This window comes from Lepisosteus platostomus, chromosome 5 (assembly GCF_059453375.1).
Source record: "Lepisosteus platostomus isolate fLepPlt1 chromosome 5, fLepPlt1.hap1, whole genome shotgun sequence".
NCBI lineage: Eukaryota > Metazoa > Chordata > Actinopteri > Semionotiformes > Lepisosteidae > Lepisosteus > Lepisosteus platostomus.
In genome coordinates this window covers 65,268,494-65,288,083 of record NC_142615.1, presented here as the reverse complement: position 1 = coordinate 65,288,083, position 19,590 = coordinate 65,268,494, and the positions used below count along the sequence as shown (strand labels likewise).

The 19,590-nt window shown below is 40.1% G+C and overlaps 1 protein-coding gene across 1 annotated transcript; it reads left to right on the top strand.

Annotated features, from left to right (window-relative positions):
- The first annotated feature begins 1,180 nt into the window (after positions 1–1,180).
- Positions 1,181–4,345, top strand: LOC148671387 (uncharacterized). The gene is made up of 4 exons (XM_088631791.1): positions 1,181–1,264; positions 2,675–2,775; positions 2,864–2,977; positions 3,696–4,345. Exons 1-4 carry the CDS (start codon positions 1,222–1,224, stop codon positions 4,152–4,154), a joined length of 717 nt encoding a protein of 238 aa, XP_088487917.1. The 5' UTR covers positions 1,181–1,221; the 3' UTR covers positions 4,155–4,345.
- The last annotated feature ends 15,245 nt before the right edge of the window (positions 4,346–19,590 follow it).

Genomic DNA, 19,590 nt, shown 5'->3' with positions numbered 1-19,590 from the left:
CATTAGTGATCGCCGTTGATAGTGACTGTGTAATACCGCGCACTGAATCTAGCACATCACCCAACACCAAGTCTTTAGGCACATTATGATTTCTCTCCGCAGGCTTGACACTGGCTTTGGTCAGCGTCTTAACAGCCGTCTCCGATGCAGTCACCACCTTAGGATCCGACGTTTCCGCCACATTTGTTTCGCCGCTCGTCGATACAGCGGCTGTGTGAAAAAATAAAAGACTTTTTATTACCACGCCAATGCTCCACATCTCAAAATCAGAAAACTACACGGTGATAAAAATAAAAGACTTTTCGACACAACAATCAATGAAATCTAAACTGTCAATATCAGAAAACTACGATAACTATGATAAAAACGCCACACATGTGGCGCATCCTTACACACAGGGCTGCGGGTGAATGGAACAAGTTACCCGGACATGTTGTTACACCGGTTTCCTTTACGGCTGTGGTGGCGCTACTGGGTCAAGCGGCGTGGTTAACGGCCTATAGACCCGCGCACAGACCAGTCGCTTTTAACTTTAAAATGTAAGCAGTTTTAAAATAAGGTTTTTAACACTCCCAAACAGAAAACTACGCGAAGTAGGATCTTTCAGCGAATTAACATCCTAACAAAAGAAGTAACGTTTGCCGTAAGTGGATCATAACACATCTTGACCACGCTTAAATTATATTAACCTTTGCTTGTTGATTTCAGACGTTTTGAGCTCGTTGACCCAGTTAACGTGTTGGCGCGTCACAGTTTATTTTTTGAAGGTCCGGGGTCTGCACGGAGTGGGAAAATGCCATTAGTGAAAGAACTCAACACCGCAAATTACCAAAAAACGGTGGGAGTTTTTATTATAGACACGTTTAAATGGCTATGCTAAAAGAATGTTTTATAGAATACCGACGTCTTCTCTCAGGCGATCTGATAATATGCCCCTCACCCTCTGGTATGACGTGAACATCTGCATGTGTCTCCACAAGGTTTTGCGGTGGGATTGTAAACCCCAAACGAGGTTTTTTAAATGTGTAGCTACTTGTCCCTTCGCCCGCGTCTGTGGAATAGACACATACGAGTTTTGGTGTGGAGTATATACCCCGGTGTCTTTAAGACTCACATGGGCGTAAAACGTTATTCAAAACATTGTCGTAATTACTCACCAGTGTTGTGCTGCGCTGTAACTGGTCTTTTTACAGCAGTGGTTTTCGGGGCTAATGGAAATGAATGGATACACACAGTCACGACCACATTACGGCACCAATCCCCGGTAATTCCATTATAATCATTCAATATTGCCTAGTATACAAATATTATACAACGTTTTGTAACTATAGCTAACACGAGACATGCACCGTGACGTTGTAATTGTCTCACAATAAGCCAGATATACATACCGCTGAAATTCGTGGAATCCTCGTCTTCATCTATCAAGTCGAACAGTGTTAAGTCTGCAAATCGACTATCTTCAGACTGTTGTAATTGATCGGCGTGATCCATTCTGACGAGTTAGGCGATAACGTGAGACTGTAGGAATTGGAATGCAGCTAAAACTTCGCCTGTTAAACCTCTGGTACTTATACCCAAACCGATAAACATTCTCTTCTAAGAAACACACATGGCCCCCCATAAAACCATTAATCTTAGGTATCGTTGGGGGTGCACGTACTGGTCTGTAGAAATTATTTTAAGAAACATTTTAGAAAACGTTTTAGACTGTTATAATGTTAAAATCTATATTATTAAAAATCTATATTATTTTAAGGCATACAACGGTGTCTAAAATTATCGTTATTATCGTTGGGGGTGCACGTACTGGTCTGTAGAAATTATTTTAAGAAACATTTTAGAAAACGTTTTAGACTGCTATAATGTTAAAATCTATATTATTTTAAGGCATACAACGGTGTCTAAAATTTCATAGCTGTTAAAATGTGGCGAAAATGTACCGCGGTGTCTTTGTTTGATTCACCAACAGACCGCTAAGAATATTATCAAGCAAAATGTTTTTAATTATGTATCTGTTCTTTATAGGGACGTGTTCACAAACCAAGCTTGACGTTTTGAGGTTTTATTTTTTCGCGCTGCGCTGTTATGAACATTTTTGCGTGAAATACATGTGGTGCTTGTAAATTAGAAAACTTTACATGAATTTAAAATGTTTGTAAACTTTCCCTGGTGTCAATTTTAGCACCCCCCACTCTGCATTCCAGAGTCTGTAACTAACCCCCCCACATCCCGTCTCCAATATCATCACAAATCATCTCTACAGGGAAACAATTTTAAAACTTTAAGAACAATCCGTTAAAGTCTGAAGAACAACACCCCACCATTTGTTGTCTGTTAACACCTTAAAGACTTTTATGCTGGCGCTGTGTGGAAATTTATCCCAAACTTTCGAAAAAGCTGTCGCGAATGTGTTATTAAAAATAAACTGTGTCTTATTACGTTATTTTAAAAACTTTAAGACCAAACCCGCGTGTTTAAAATTTATTTTCGGGTGAAACACATCATTTGTGTTTGCGTTGTGTGTTAATACTTTAAAACTTATAAACTGATAAGCGAATACTTTTCGCTCTCGATAAATCAGGGGGGTCATCACAACCAATTGAAAAATGTCTTGTGTTATGTAGGCGTGTTACACCATTGGCGCATATTCTTAAATGCTCCAACCTGACAGGGCCGCAGTGCGTGCTTGGAGCTGTCAGACACCGCGGAGCTGCTGAGATGGCTTCTTTGTGTGGAGAAACAACGGGGTCCGCTACTCTACAAAGTGAAGAGGTATGCGGCTAAAATATTTTTTTCTGCTCGTGGAATTGTTGTATCGGTGCTTAGCGTATGTCATTTTAATACTTGGTCTTCTTTTTAGCAAAACCCGACTCCACCCTGTGCGCCCTGTGACATCGGCGGGGGTGTGAGTTCAGCTGGGGTACCAGATGTTGAAGAACTGCCGGGGGCTAGCGATGATACCACGCTACAAATGGTAAATATTATGAAAAACCTTAGCTCAAAAGTGCGTTAAATGCACGATATTTTAGGTGCAAAGCATGTCTATTTTGTTAAGCCTTCCTTTTCTTTTTCCTTTAATAGAATAAAGAGGATGTGGACGGGTCAATCTTCAGCCTACCGACACATGTGAATGTCTCGTGTCTATGCTTGTGTGTTCGCCCAAATGTTAATAAAGCTGATGCCCCTGTCCCTAATGAGCCCGATGTTATGCCCCAGATTGTGAAAGCAGTAGTTTATTGCATCTTCAAACACTGTTTAAAGGGGGTCCTGGTTGATGACTGCCCGGCCTGTTTGATTGACCACCCCGGGCAGCGGGGTCACACATGGCTGTCTGGCTGCTACGCAGATGGGTGTGAAGACGTGACGTATGCCGCTTTAGAAATTTATAAGTCTCTCAGTTTAGCCCGAATTTTATCGGCTGTTCTGTACACCGCCCGGTGTCTGGGTTCGTACACCATTACAAATGACACTGAGCGGTGCATAAAACAGTTGCTAAAAAATATAATTGAGGTCCGCTCCCCATACGAGCATGTACACGCCACCCTTGAACAGCTGGATGAAAAATTAGTAGACGTGACTTTTGATGCGTTGCAAAAGAAACACTATTCTTATTTTTACAGACCCAAAAAAAAAAATCTATGTAAAATGTGAATACAGATTTCACTCTGTTTTACAGACCCGAAGTTTTACAGTGCCATCGACCGAAGAATGAAGAATTTCGAATGTATACGTCTGAATTCTTACTAAGAGTGCTTTACACACTTCTCTCTACAAAACTTGATATGCAAAACAAAGAGTCGAATGCTAATGTCCTTAAATTTGTTAAAGAGATAGATGTGTATGTCGAGAACTTGAGTGAAATTATTACAGATCTGATGTTTTCAGATCAGAAAAGGAAGCCTGGGGGGTTCTACAGTGTGTATTCCAAAATACAGCGTGTTTTGCTCAGAACCTGTGGTAACACCATCCCGCTGATTACGCAGGCAAATTTTTTTGCTCTGCTAGATTGGATCGCCCAGTGTGGTTCGCATGGCTTTAGACATGGGGAGCGGAAGGGGGTTATGAATGCTTTTTCAGATGCCGCAAAGTTTCTCAGCAATGTGGGGGTGGTGGTTACGCGTACCAAACTAATTTTCCGCACCAACATTTAATTGTTGAATGCAACAGGAGCCGGTTACGCATGTGTGCTGTGTTGTTTCACTGATTGAAAACCCCCTGTTGAAATAAAGCGGATCACATTTCACATACTTGCAAACTGGAGTCTGTAACTTGTGTAAAAAGTGCTGCTGCGTTGTTTCACTGTTTGAAAACCCACTGTTGAAATAAAGCGGTTCACATTTCACATGGTGTTTGTCCTGCAATTTTTTTCCGTGAGACTTTACACAGTCAGTGTGTGTGTGTGTGCTTACACCCCTGCTGCTTTGGAGACACGGCTTGTGCAGCGTATAAGCAGCCTGGCCGGACAACTACTCGGCCGTGGCTGGCGCCGCTCACACCCCGGGATCTCGTGGCCCGCAACAGACTCCCCACGCCACCGTAACTGCCTGATTTCCTAGGGTTATAATAGAGCGCACTCAACCCCGCGGCAGACAAGGTCCCCTTCCAAACCAATACACACTTGCACACACCTAAAGCGAGGGATGCGCCGTCTTGGGGCTTTGGGACCCTGAGGCGCTGGACCGACCGGCCGGGGGAAGGCGGGGGTGCCGACCCACACCATTGGCTCCTGAGGGGGCGGGACATGCACAAATAACAACACGCTATTGGATGGCAAGGGGGCGGGACAACCAAACACCGCAGACGACCATTGGCTGGAAATGGGGGGCGTGGTACCTGTCAAAAGTTTGACGAAAGGTATCGCTTTATACTACTATCCTGTGCTCTGACCCCAGGCTCTCTCCTTATCTGTGTGTCTCATGGAGAGCAAGCTGGGGTACGCAAAAAGATCATTCCTAATGCAATAAATTGTAAAGGGTTAATAAAGTGATGTTATTATTATTATTCCTTACAGCAGAGCAAACAAATTGTTACAAAAAACACCAGCTAATGTCCACCAGCAGAATTAACATTAATATACTGTAAAGTGCTGTTACTTGGGAGTGTTAATCTACAGATAAATTAAACAAATGGCATTTATAGCTCTACAGAGGTTGACATAGACGTCTGTAACAGATCTTTTCAGTTCATTGCTGTTCCTCTGACTTGGTGAGCCTTTGGAATTTTAAAAGCGTTTTGCTTGCCTCTCATGTGGTCTGTGTACCAGTCCATTAAGAGCCGCACTATCACTGTGTCGTGTGTGGTCCTACAGAACTACACAGCTATCTACTGGAGTCGTCTTCTATCCATTGCAGTTGAGAACAGATTTAATACGGAGCTGCGCAGAAATTTCTGCGGCAAATATCGATGCAGAACTAGCCCGTGCACAACAACGAAGAGAAAAAGAAATACCACAGGGTCGCCTATAAGAGGGAAAAATAGAAATCAATTGTTCAAACAATTACAACACTCGTCCTCTTACAGTGGTCTCATGTTATTTTTCTTGCCATAAGAACAGTGTGATTGTTCAACTGTATTGTTCCCCAAATGGTTGAATAATAATAATGATAATAATAGTGGTGGTAGCTGATCGTTCTTGTCCGTGGCCGAGTGACCTGTGTGAATACAGTATGTTGATTTATTCTCCTCAAGGCATCGCTTCAGCAATTCAAAGAGCGTGGGTTTTAACCCATTCAGTGCTTATTTCAACTAACGCCATGTTCCTTTTTCTAGGTCTTCAAATAGTTTACAATGTAGAGGTATCTTTAGTAATAAGAAAAAAGCTGCACCTCGGAGATCCATCTCACAAAAGCAGACTTCTTAAAGTGCACTTATGAGCTGTAGAACCTGAAGGAGTTCTCTCTCCTGGATATTAAACATGCAGATAATGAAATCAGTGATTTATGATTTCTGCAACCTTCCAATAAATACATCTAAGACATGTAACAAACACATCGTGCAGCTCCAGTGGCACAGTTGATCAGTGCATTGTACTTGTATAGCAGTACATAGTGAAGTCATGCTGAGGTTGTGAGTTCAAGCCTGTGGCAGTTTTGCCTGTGATTTCAGCTGCAGAAACTTTCTGTTGGATTTAGGTTGGTTCTTCTGTTACTTTTTCCGCTCGATGGAGCTTTATTAATGCAGGCACACCTGCTTCCTCGGCATTTTATTTTATTGCTGCTCACAAACAAACATACTCCAGACACCTCTGATACTGTCACTGCTTGTGGGCCACGTGTTCCTGTTGTCAGCCTGCTAAACCATGCTCATGCGCGTCTAGAAACATTACTGCTCTAGTACAAGAGCAAAAGACTAAACGAAATCGCACCAACTTTGAAAAAATCACGTTTGACAAACCATAGGATGACAAGAATGGGATTCTTTGGTTGTTTGAGTACATAAATCAAAGACACTGCATTCAGCATATTCACATCAGGCACTCGGACAGAGATAAACCCAGAGAAAATCTTCTCACATTTTAATCTGTAACTGCAGGATTCAACAAATTGTTAATTATCTCAACTTCACTTAACTTGTTTAAAACATGTCATTTATTATTGATACAGTTTCATTCTGTCTTTATTAGGAGCTGTATCACAGCTAATGCATGTAAAGCCTTAAGTATGCGATAGTGAGAGTTCAGTAATCCCAGGGAGTGAAGAGAACTGAAATTTAGTAAATACATATTTTAATAGAGTGTAAATCTTCAAAGTGTTCTGTCACTTCAAAAGCAAATTACAGGAGGAGGGATTGAACCCCCATAGACATTTGCTTATTGGGCTTAAGTCCAACACCTTAACCACTCAGCCATCCAGAAAAACAGTTCCAGCTCTCTGTTACACAGTTCATTGAATATATTTGTTCATTGAATATATTAATTTAATATATTTGTTATATTTTTGAATGGAATGGGACTGTACACTGGTGGTTCCCAGGGGAAAACAGGGTTATTGAGCCATTGGGTATTCTGAGAATAAATTGGGTGGGTGAATGTAACCGTGTGGTAAAGTAAAACAGTCTTCTTAGATGAAGCGCTACAGATGCAGCCCCTGAAAGTGTATAAGACTTACATTTATAGTACTGCTGACACAAATGGAGCCTCTACATCAGACCAAAATAGCGATGTGTTCGCTTAGTTGTGCGTAGGATCTCCTCATGAATCTGCCTTATTCATCAGTGGAAATAGAAGCCGTCACTGTAAACTCGGACGTGATGTTCCGCAGCTGTACAGTGTGCCTTTCTACTTGTTATATTCAAGAGTACTCACTGTGTGAGCTCCTCACTGCGTTTCCTTTTCTTTTCCTGTGATTATCTACGTGGAGTGTGGTGACAAAATATTCTTGAACATTTTCGGTTTGTGAAAGGAAACACTAAAGAAAATACAAGTGATTAACTTTTAAAATATCGACAGTACAGCTAGAAAAGTGGAAGATAAAATACGATTTATAATTAAATTCACAATACACTTAAGGAAAACACAAACGCCCGACCAGGGACTTGAACCCTGGACCCTCAGATTAAAAGTCTGATGCTCTACTGACTGAGCTTCCCAGACTCGAGATGGTGAATGACACTGTCGGGATCCTCGCAAGTCACATGTCTCTTCTTGTGCCGAAGCGCAGTCATACAGTACCTGACCCGTCTGGAATGTCTACTGACAGACTTTATCCAGAAGCGATGGCACCACTCCCAGTAGAATGAGTGAGAAATACAGCATGACATGGGGAGGTAAGGGGCTCCCACAAATCATCTTTCCTCACATTACTGATTTTTTCAATAGCATTTTGACCTTTTTTCACATTCAGATTTTTTCGCATTTAATAAGATCTTTTAATCAGAAACATTAAGAACGAAAACAAATGTAACATTTTTTGGAACAAAAATTAAAAAAAACTTTCAATGCCTTTCAGGTACTATAAGTGTGCACACTTTTTTGTTAAAAATTAAAAAACATTTTGTTAAAATTCAATAGTCTATCAGCAGCAAGAAATTATTTTGAAAGTAAGATTTTTTTATATCATAAACTTCGTGTAAAACACGAAGAGAGTTTACAGGTCGTATCCTTCGCTTTGTCTTTTAAATTAAGCGTTCGGGATTCAAACCTGTGTTCGGACTGTTGTGTTTCTTGAATTTCTTGTAATCATCAAATGTCGTTGTTTGGTCCATCAGTTTTTTTCTCGGTTGTACAATGGAATTCGCGCAGCTTTCAGCTCAGTGTGGAGTCCAGAGGGAGGACTCGCTCACTGAATGATCTCTCAAGAAATCCCGGGTGAGATTCAAAAGGTGTCTTCTTCAACAGCCACGACACGTCTGAAGACTAATAAAATTAGTTTAAATCATTTGGTAGTTAACAGAACTAAATGCTTTAGAGGTACATTTAAAACAGCAGAGCAACACCGTAGCACTTCGAGTGTGCCTGAGTTTAAATGTGTGTGAACTTGGCTCTCTATGAACATGAGCAAAGAGTTCACATTCAACAGAAGATTGCAATGTGAGCACAGAAATATAAAGCACCTGGAGATGCTGGGACCTCATACATGCAAAGCATGCGCTCTACCACTGAGGTATATCCCCAAAAGACTTATTAACGGAACTGAGATGTGCTGATGCTCTCTGAACACAATCCACCACTAACGAAGGATGCCTGCAGTTTCCCACTTTTGTGTTTCCTCTACTACAGAGTAAATTCATAGGAATGAAGAAATAAGGAAGGAAAAATAACCGGATCGAAGCTTCCAGAGATTGGTTAAAATGAATCTGTTATTTTTATATCCAGACACACGGGCGACGATGATTGATTTATCGACGGGGAGTGCTTTTTTACCTCCTCACTCGACTACCTTGATTAAACTACGCATAGAACAACTGCAGTACAGATGATTTTCATGGACCGACTTGTTTTGTACAACTCGAGTGATAAAGTCCTGTCTGCAAATATTGTAGAAGAACGAAAAAGGGTGAAACAACGCTCCAACCACAGGAATGGTAACAGGAAGGATCATGTTATTTAATATGTCCTTTGGAGATGCCTTGTCAACGCACACAGGCATTAGAGCTGGACAAATAATTGATAGTGGTGTTTGTAAACAATCATGAAACATGTTATTTCTAAACCAGGAAGAAAGGAGCAGACTAAAACTTTAAGAGACAGAAACAACACCTTATCACAGCTAACATTAATTACAATGACATCACAATAAAAGAGCGGAGCCTTGAGTGAATCAAATTAGTTTTCATTGGACGTCTGTCTCTTCATAATTTTGTAGGTGAGAGGGAGGATTGCGGAAATGTGCCGGTGTTTCTCAGAAGTGCATTGGTGGTATAGGTGCCTTCTAAATAATCGAGTCGGGTTTGAATCCCGGTAAGTGCATCCCCAAATCTTTTCAAGAAAATCTGTGATCCGGTAACATATCTTTTCAAACTAGCATTCAAGGTAGGATACGTGTTCTTAAATACCAAAAAACTCTATAAGGAAAAAGCAGATCTCTGTACACAAGACGGCAGTGCGATCTTAGAATTCCTGTGTTGTTGACTGATTCAGACTCCTTCTCAGAGGTTTTTGCTCGCCAAATAACTTTGCAGCTGAGGAAGAGCACCCTGAAAAATACCAAACACAACCAGCGAGCATGTTGGTTGCTCTTTCTCTTAATGCAAGAGCTGTTTTTTTAATAATTATTAACCAAAAACAGCAGCACAGGTAGGTCGCATTTGTGATTATGTCACTTCTCTGCTTCAGCAAGGTCAATAAAAGACTCTGAAAGTATTAAAGCAAAACTGAACTCAAAATCATATTAGGAATTCTGAGCGATATATCCATACAGGTAATCCAAAAAGAATGTTGAAATATTTGAATATCATTTCTCTATATATTTCGCTGCTTTTTACCAGGAGTAAAACTATTGGATTGAAGGAATGCTAACCGCTGGGTTAAAATGTATAGTTGTTATTTGGAGAAATCTGTAAACTCGTGATCTTATATGTTTTGAAAGACAGCACAGGAAAAAACGACAGTGCTGATTATTTTCCGGAGACGGAGCACTGATGACCTCTCCGAGCTGATTGATAAAGCCCACCCAGTGGATACTCTAGCAGAACGTCAAAGAACATTCACCTCTGTATCCAAAGAAACCACAGGAACAACATCAGGAAGCACAATCAATTCCCCTTTTAATTTTTTCCTGTAAGGTATGCTATGTGAATTCATGAAGTTAATCCTCTGATCTCTTTTGAGCACGAATAAAGTATTTCTGATGGAGAGCTATTTTCAAAGATAAGCTATTACCCCTGCCAATGATTCGGCGTGAAGAATTAAGAGTTTCACAGACAAAAGCAGCTCACCACCACAGCCAATATTAAATGTACTTGCCGGTACACTATCATGTGTACTGCCTCAAAAGTGAACCGGCAGATGTTGTTCCCTACATAAAGCTGAACGTGCCAAAGAGAATTTCTGTTGAGAAAACAAAATATTTTTTCTGCCTTGATGTTAAGCCTGTCTTTTAGAAAGTCTATCTCTAAACACCTCCTGCAGCCTAACAAAAAGCGCTTTTACTGATCGTATTGCAGGTCTTAAAACACTAACATTTGGCAGCAGTGATTCGAACCAACGCCCCCAGAGAGACTGGAGCCTAAATCCAGCGCCTTAGACCGCTCGGCCACGCTACCTTCCTCCATGTTCATCTTCCTCACATTGCTGGCTTGGAAAATGCCGGGGGCTTCAGCTCTTGTCGTTGGATCTAATGATATCATGACATGTGGAAGTGACTGCACCTTCATCTTCTGAGATGCTTTCAATAGCACAAATGCTACTTTCACTGGCACAAACAGCAATAACGGAAGAGGTGGGTTTCATCCTTTGTGCTGTTTGTAGGGGTGCAACTCTATGTCGATCTACTGACTTGAAGAGCAAAAATCAAAATCTTCTGCTATTACTGTTGCTTTTTTCATAGTTTCTTTAAATCCTTCATTTGAACATAGATTTTGAAGGATATTGATGATAATACCACATAAATTGTGGTTTTCTTGTGATCGCCAATTTTATTCAAATACCAGCCTTTTTTACAGTTCCTTGCGTGTTTCACAAGGTATAATAGCCCCCCTCGCATCCTCAGCTAACATATTTTAAAATTACAATAGATTATACAGCATGCATGTTGACATTTATATTAAAATTAAAGTAAATATACCAGAATATATACAGTGCTAACCCAATAATTCTTGTCAGGTTCTCCAACAAATCTGCGTTGTTATTTTAACATGTTTCAGCTGAGGGTGCAACAGGAGTATAAATGAATTTTCCCGCCAGCCGTTCAAAGACCAAATTCCATGAGTGAACATTATTTTCTCAGAAGTTGCCGGCATTGGACTTTGCCGGTGGTAATGAATTATGTCCACAACTGTTGTAGTAGTTCCTTCTTGAAATTCGACACGTGCAAAGCACTCGTAATATCATAGGTGTTAAAGTTCGCTGAGTCTATTCGAGTCATGGTGTGTATCCCTGCCTATCATTGGGAGACGGGTAGCTTTTTTACACTCAGATTCCAATCTTCAATGCTTTGTGTGAGAGCTTACATAACTTTCATTTTCTCACATTTTCTAACGACTGTTCCAAAGGGGCACCCTGTCAATTCCGAATACTTTTCAAAAATCTGCCTGCATGTTTGATTATTGTCATTTCATTTCGAAAAAGTTCAATATTGATCATAACTAAAGAAAATAATGATCACGAACAAAAAAGGGATAAAGATGCAAGTCGATCTTGAATCACAGCTGGGTGACACGGGCTTCTGTTCTGATATGGTTGTACGAGAAACAGGAGGAATCGCCAATCTCCTATAGAACATGAGTTGAATCAGGAGTGAGACATTTCGTATACTCGTGCGTATGTCAACGCCTGACTAACTCGTAAAACTAACATTAAGTTGTCAGAGACATTCATTTATATACAAACAAGAGACAGACCAAGTAATAATTCTACATTAGTTCAGGTGGGTAAACCTGAACTAACTAACTAATAAACCTATTAATAATTCTACATTAACGTGTCCTATACTGATCAGACTAATTGACATGGTCTGATTCAGAGCCTGTGCAGTTCGTGCTAATTACAACAAGGGCAGTTCTGAACCCTCATCACCGAACTGAGCACAAGTTCAGCTGTTCTCCAGTTTTGTTACGCATGGTTTTTCATTGCAATTGAGTTCAGAGCTGGAGCTGAACTCCAGACAGTACAGTGTTTTGGGTAAGTTGTCGAAATTCGCATGAGGCTGCAGACAACTTACCCAAAGTGTTTTCTATAGCTTTCAGGTGCAGTTCATTTATATAAAAGAATGTAAGTGGTATAAACTCAACAAGCCAGACGGCAGTCGAACCTATAATTTTCTGACGCGAGGCCTGACGCGTTATTCATTACGTCACTGACCCTGCTATTGCAGGGCTAAAAAAACACGTTTTCTACATTTTTGTCTGTTTAAAAATCACTCTCTAAAAAAGACAAAGGGTTTGTGTGTCGTGCTAAAATTCCGCTTCATTTCGAATGCAAATAAAAACCGTTTTGTTCCAAGAAATCATACATTTGTCACATCCTTCATACTATACTTCCCTCTTGTATTAGTAAAGCATTTTGATTTAAACTGAACAATATATGAAAGGTTTCATCTATACACTTACACATAATAAGTATACAAATAAATACTCGGAAGAAGCTGCAGCTCAGGTATTAGAGAGATTTAAAATCAGATCGAAGGATTTAGAGTCCAGAGTGAAAACCAACAGCTGACACAGGTCTTTTATAGAACCGTTTTGATTTCCTCTACTTTGTCCCCGTGACGTCATTGTCCTGCTCGCAGCCGAGCCCGACACACATCTGTTTTTTGTCGCTGGGCGCACACCCTGCGGTCCATGCGGGTCCTAATACCTCAGTACAATGACGGGGACGCTAAACTGTAAATAGGTGCCGTCCTTCGGCTGAGACGTAAAACCGAGGTCCTGACTCTCTGTGATCATTCAGGAGAATGGTGGTGGTGGAGGGGAGTCCCCATTACCTGTAAAGCGCATTGAGTGGAGTATCCAGAACAGCGCTATATAAGTGTAAGCAATAATGATTATTATAATTATAATGTAAAATGCAATAAAAAAATCAAACTTTGATTCAAAATAGATTAATGTAAAAACTGATAAAGCTAATGCTTTTTTCAGTGCTATATCTACTTTTTTTTAAAAAAGCGAAGTCTGTCGCGATTGTGAGAGTTAGAGAATGTGTTCCTGTGGGTGCCTTCATATCATGAGCGTCAGTCTCGCCCGTAGCTGCGAGAAGGTTAAAAGCGCACAAGTGATCTGTAGACGATGTTCGGGGAAGAAATAATTCTGTTTTCAGCACAGGGAGTGAGAATGAGCTTAGCCCGGCTCCCAGCAGAATCCATTCTGGTTTGGTTATTGTTAGACTGTGCGTCTGAGGCTCTTTGGATCGCAACGTAAAAAAAACAATTGCTCACATCGTGTGACTTCCACGACAGGAAGGAAAGATATCACTTTAAAAAATCAGAACTGAAAATTTGGATCCTGGGCCTCAACTTAAAAATAAACAGAGTTTAACGACAGGAAATTGATTCCAGTCGTCAGATCACGTATGCGCATACCTTAGCTTTGTGCAACAATCTGAAACTTTCAGGTACCATAAATAATATTATTGCTAAACATATGCCATTCTAATCTGCAAGTGACCAGAATATAGAATACAAATTTTTGTATAAAAATGCATTAAGTCCTGTTCTACACCTGCATGCTTTGGAAGCACTGGCCTACCTGTATCAAAATATCAGATTGTGTTTCTGCAACATTTCGTGCACAGTACGCCGTTTTTATCTAAAACAGTCACAACGAGGGCTTTACACGCAGTGTGGGGTATTTTCCCCTTTTATATTTTTGCCACTTTATATCGAACCTGTTATACTCCCAGAAGTGCACAGTAGCTTGTACTTAATAAAAATGTACAATTCACCGCTGGTATAAACAGATGTGTGTCGTGTTTGGCTTTGTAAGCATTTGTTTAAAAAATAAGTTCACAATACGATAAAAACACAGAAAGCACAAACTTTATAATACAACGATACAAAATCAATACCAAACCATTATGCCAATTAAGTACCTATCATTTGAAAACAGAGAACACCTTTATATCTACAAAAAACTTGACATTTGTATGTATTTTTGAATTTCAAAGCAGACAGTGTAGTCCCTTAATTCAAAGATCAGATCTTAGCCAAAACAAGACAATCAGACGTGGGCTGAATTCGGAACAGGAACCTCTACTTCGTCATTTATTGAGCTTTTGATCAATGTCTGAATGAAACAGATTCGCTATTTTAACACTTTGGTTAAAGTACACAAAAAGCACTTTCCATCGAGCCAGCGATCTAAGGATTCCTTTCTGATTCCACTATACTCCTCCGCTATACCAACTTAGCTACCGAAGAGATGTCAGAGATTGCTCTCAGGCACATACTACCCAATGAAGTGAAATGTTCCGGATGATTTAAATCTCACTTCGACATCAAGTTTCCAACTTGTTTCCTTAGTCTTGTTTACCTTGAATTTAAGCCACGAACCAGGATTCTACTGTATAAACTTCCAGGGATATTACAAAATGTTTGATGGGGCATCAATCATTCCAGGCGGAAATGGACTCCTTTTTGTTTCTCGAGGGATCATATTAAACATTGCATTAGTATCGAGAGGAGGATCACCATGAGACACAAAACAAACAGTTTCTTTCTGTCTTTATTAGAAAGTAGCGTTTGTGCTACATTAATAATATTTTTGTGGAAATAAAGAAGTTGTAAATTTTAAAATTTATATTTGAATCGAAATGTGGTTTTGAGTTAAATATTAGCGTGTTCATATAATAAGTTTGTTTGTCATTACTATATATATATATTGCCATGTTACTAGAATTTGTAACTGAAGTTTACTAGTTGTGTTTTTTATGATGATGAGACATTTGTTGATTACAATATTGTATATAATGTATAATTTGAACTACATATTTTTCAGGTGTGAATAATTGTATATTTTAAGAATAAATTTCTAAAACAAATCATTGTCTTTATTTACTAGTTTCTACACCTATAAAAATCTTTCTTTGATGTATAATATACCTTTAACTATATATGTATAATAGTCCTCTAAATTCATCCGTATAATAGAACTCCAACCATTTATGTATAATAAACATATAATCATAGATGTCTAATTGACGGATAATGATATACGTGAAGTGGAACATAAAACACTTATATATATATTATTGATGGAAAATATATATATATAATTTATCTGTATTCGACACTACGGTATTAAATCAAGCACGTTGTGTAATGTGTCGGCTGTCTTAGCATATCTTAAGCAGCTCCAACAAAGACAGCTACACATCAAAAGACAGGACTTGGGACAGGACAAACTGGTCAACTCATGCTACATATCAAAGGACAGGACTTAACTGATCAACTCATGCTACATATCAAAGGACAGCTACACATCAAAGGACAGGACTTAACTGGTCTACTCATGCTACATATCAAAGGACAGGACTCGGGACAGGACCAACTGGTCAACTCATGCTACATATCAAAAGGGCAAGACGAATACACATGAAGCAGTAAAACAAAACATCTTCCTGAGATCACACTGTATATAAGAGCTGGGAAACCCAGTGTTGTCTGTTCTGCGGGGCAGACCCAACGCGCGTTGATGTCATTATTGAGCTCAATAAAACAACTGAATCCACAAAGACTGTGTCCTGCTCCTTGGATGAAGGATTTCCCACAACATACGTATATTAGAATTTCATTCTAGACCAGTTACGGAGCACATTTACACATCTAAGGTATGTGTTTGACAGTCGTATATTCTACATCTTTTGCCCACTGGGATGTGCCGATTTTAACTTAGCAAACCAAGATACACATTTTCTAATGCAGCCTTAATTACAAGACAGTTTGTTTCTCGAAAGCGTGTTATGTAAAAAAAGAGAAAAACGAAAATATATGGATGACAATCTTTCAAAGCTGAAGATTTTACTTTTGAAAAATTGACATTTTATGTATGCAGATGCATTCGCTGGTTTTAGAACTTTGCTGTACTTCCTGAATCATTTTCAGGGTTAAAAAGTGGGTGTAGATTTTTCTTTCACGCTAGGACGCGAGTGTGTACATGTGTTTGATTTTCGTTTCACTGATTCATTTGCCTCGGAAAGCAAAAGGTTTGGTTCTCAACGATATTGAAGACACGCCCATGTAGAGCAGCGTGTGATGATTTGTACTATAAAACACCAAGTGCTCAAAGTGACGTCTGCGATTACCGTTTAGACTTAACGGTCATCTCGGGCACACTTTTAGAAAGCAAAGATACAGATGCAGCCATTCAAAATGGGTGAGGTATTTCGCGGCAAACCCCGGTGGACGTGTCGCAGTATCACGCGGTATCACGCAGTTAACGTGTGTCACGTGGTTAACTATCCGGCGTCGCCTTGTAAAACCGCCAGGGGGAGCTTAACCTCTCATGTGCAGCATTTGAGCCTTTAATTTTGAACTGTGTATTACAGCATGTTAATCATCAGTCATTAAAATGTTGGTATATTTTATGAAAGCAAGATTGCTCAGTTGGACAAAAGTACACAACCTACCTTTATCAGAAATATTTATGCATCAAAGCCTTTACTGAAGATATTACTATTAGTATTAATAATGGATGACTTTGGACAAGCTGTATACTCAAAGTATAATTTCTTTAGCACATTTGTACAAGCACTTGGAATCTGTCCAAGCCATACTTTGTCAGGCATTTTGTTTTACTTCAACGGGCATAAAAACTTCCTTGCTTTTAACAGGGCGTTTCATAATTTCTAACTGCGAAAATGATTTAAAATGCGACACCTATCATTCAACTAGAGCTTAAAATATCACAAGGATCCTCAAGAGCACAGCAAAGAGTGTATTAAAAGACACTTGTATTTATCAAGGCTTTCTTTTCCGTATACCAGATTTTATGGAACCACTTCAGAGGGGTGTCAGCCCGTCAGATTCCAGGAATCGGCACTTTAAAGGAAAAATACACACCGGTATTCCATTTCTCCCTAACGATTTTAAGCATCGAAGTATTTAACTGGCATGTGAAATAGCGTGTGAAAAAGTGGTAGTTTTAAGCTTTTCTGCTAATATAATAGGGAATCGTGTATGTAAAGAATTTAATAATGGTATTCGTGTGCTGCGACAGGGCTGTGTAGGGCTGTTTCTCCTGCCTGTTCATGCAAGCTGTCTTGTAGCCTACTGGTCTAGGTGTGTGACTACCAACTGGCAGGTTGTGTGTTCGAATCCAGCTGGTGCTGGACTTTTCTTTTAATAAACATTTCTTCGAAAAAATAGAATAGCGATATTATGGACAATCAATTGACTTTTATATTTCAAAATATCGCAACATGATCGATATTTGCGATATTTTGAACATATCTTCCCTTCTGACAGCGGTTCCTGCTTCTATTGTGTGTGTGTGTGTGCAACAGAGTAAATTTTTATAGAGAAATGGAGGCTGGACAGTATGCGTTACAATATAAACATTTATACTGATTTAAATCGTGTTCTGATTTAAATCGCAAACGCGTGTTTAATTATGTGTTTTTTAATCATAATCAGGCTAATGCATTTCTACATTTTCTGTATGAACCAGCTTAGATGTTCATACAGAAAGACAGCTTGTGTTTAAATTGAGTGTAAGGTAATTTATGCTTCTAAAGTCATGGTCAGTATTTATTATTGTACCGTGCTGTAAACGTTTTCTGTGCCTAGTCACATTATTTTATAGCGTTTTTATTGCGTTATTAAATCCGGTGGCACTGTGTGTTAGTTTCCTGACTCCCATTATTTAAACTGCGACACTGATCATTCATCTCTAAATAAACTTTATTTTATATAGCGTTATAAGCGAATAGGTAAATAGATTGCTCATAAACCTAATCGCTTTTTCTACATAAACACAGCGTGATTGCTCTCTGAAAATGTTTTTCCTTTATTTTTAAAGTAGGCTCAGATTTCAACTATAGATCGTATTATTATAAACTTTCTTGGAAAAATGTATTTTATGTAAACCATGTTTGCTATTAATTCATTTAGGGCTAAAATACGTTCATTGTCTTCCAATCGAGTCGAGTTGACATTGGAAGCCTGCCACACCCGGACTGTTAAACCAACGCATTAGCACGTCAAAGCCCATTGAGCCAGTATTGGCTTTAGTATTCCCCCCTTCTCCCCTCAATTCAATTCAATTCAAGGTGTTTTATTTGCATGACAGATGGGTACAAGCAGTGTTGGGTATGTATATTGTAACGCTTACGGCAGACAGGCACTGTGTAAGAGCCGACGCACCAGAGCAGCGCACCGAGGGAGCGTCTGCATTTATAACTTAGTTTTTAAAATTAGTCAAGCAATATGAAGCATCTCCTTTAACTTTTAAGTCCCTTACTGTATTTTTGTATTATATTCCCTATTAATCAAACTCTAAGAGTATGTATCGGCTTGTCAGTCAGGTCTTTTTTTCTCTATTTCAATTGTCGTTTACACATGCACGACTTTAAAAGCTAGCAAGACAGGTTTCGATTCACATTAGCTGGCGAGCCTTGTTAAAAAAAACAATGATAATGTAACATGTCACTGTTTGTTCATGAACAAAGTTATACTGAGATTTCTTTAGATACGCAATTAAAAAATAAATAAAAATTTGAATCTCCTGCGGAACACATTCCATAAGAATCAGCGGTTCTACAACATATATCGCCTTTAAAGGTGGATTCTCAAAACGCTTTACGGGATAAAAACAACCAGAACAGCAGCAACAACAATATTGTATTTCATTGCACTTTGAAAATTGCATTTGAGCACGGTTTTTGATTTTTTTTAAATTGCATTTTGGGCGCGGACAGCACATACAAGGGTTAATGAACTGCGCACCTCACCGTACCAGGCCACCACTGCGTCACACCACACAGCTGCCAGCGCACTTCACCATGCCAGGCCACCACTGTGTCACACCACACAGCTGCCAGCGCACTTCACCGTGCCAGGCCACCACTGCGTCACACCACACAGCTGCCAGCGCACCTCACGGTGCCAGGCCACCACTGCATCACCCACCTGCCAGCGCACTTCACCGTGCCAGGCCACCACTGCGTCACACCACACAGCTGCCAGCGCACCTCACGGTGCCAGGCCACCACTGCATCACCCACCTGCCAGCGCACTTCACCGTGCCAGGCCACCACTGCATCACACAGCTGCCAGCGCACTTCACCGTGCCAGGCCACAACTGCACCACACCACACAGCTGTCAGCGCACCTCACCGTGCCAGGCCACCACTGAATCACACAGCTGCCAGCGCACCTCACCGTGCCAGGCCACCACTGCGTCACAACACACAGCTGCCAGTGCACCTCTACATACCCGACCACCACTGCATCACACAGCTGCCAGCGCACCTCACCGTGCCAGGCCACCACTGTGTCA

Bases quoted from the DNA above. Each gene is read 5' to 3' on its own strand.
- LOC148671387 (XM_088631791.1), top strand. From the start codon at position 1,222: ATGGATACACACAGTCACGACCACATTACGGCACCAATCCCCG. The intron at 1,265-2,674 runs GTAATTCCATTA...CCAACCTGACAG, and splicing joins CATTACGGCACCAATCCCCG to GGCCGCAGTGCGTGCTTGGA. The intron at 2,776-2,863 runs GTATGCGGCTAA...TCTTCTTTTTAG, and splicing joins CTACTCTACAAAGTGAAGAG to CAAAACCCGACTCCACCCTG.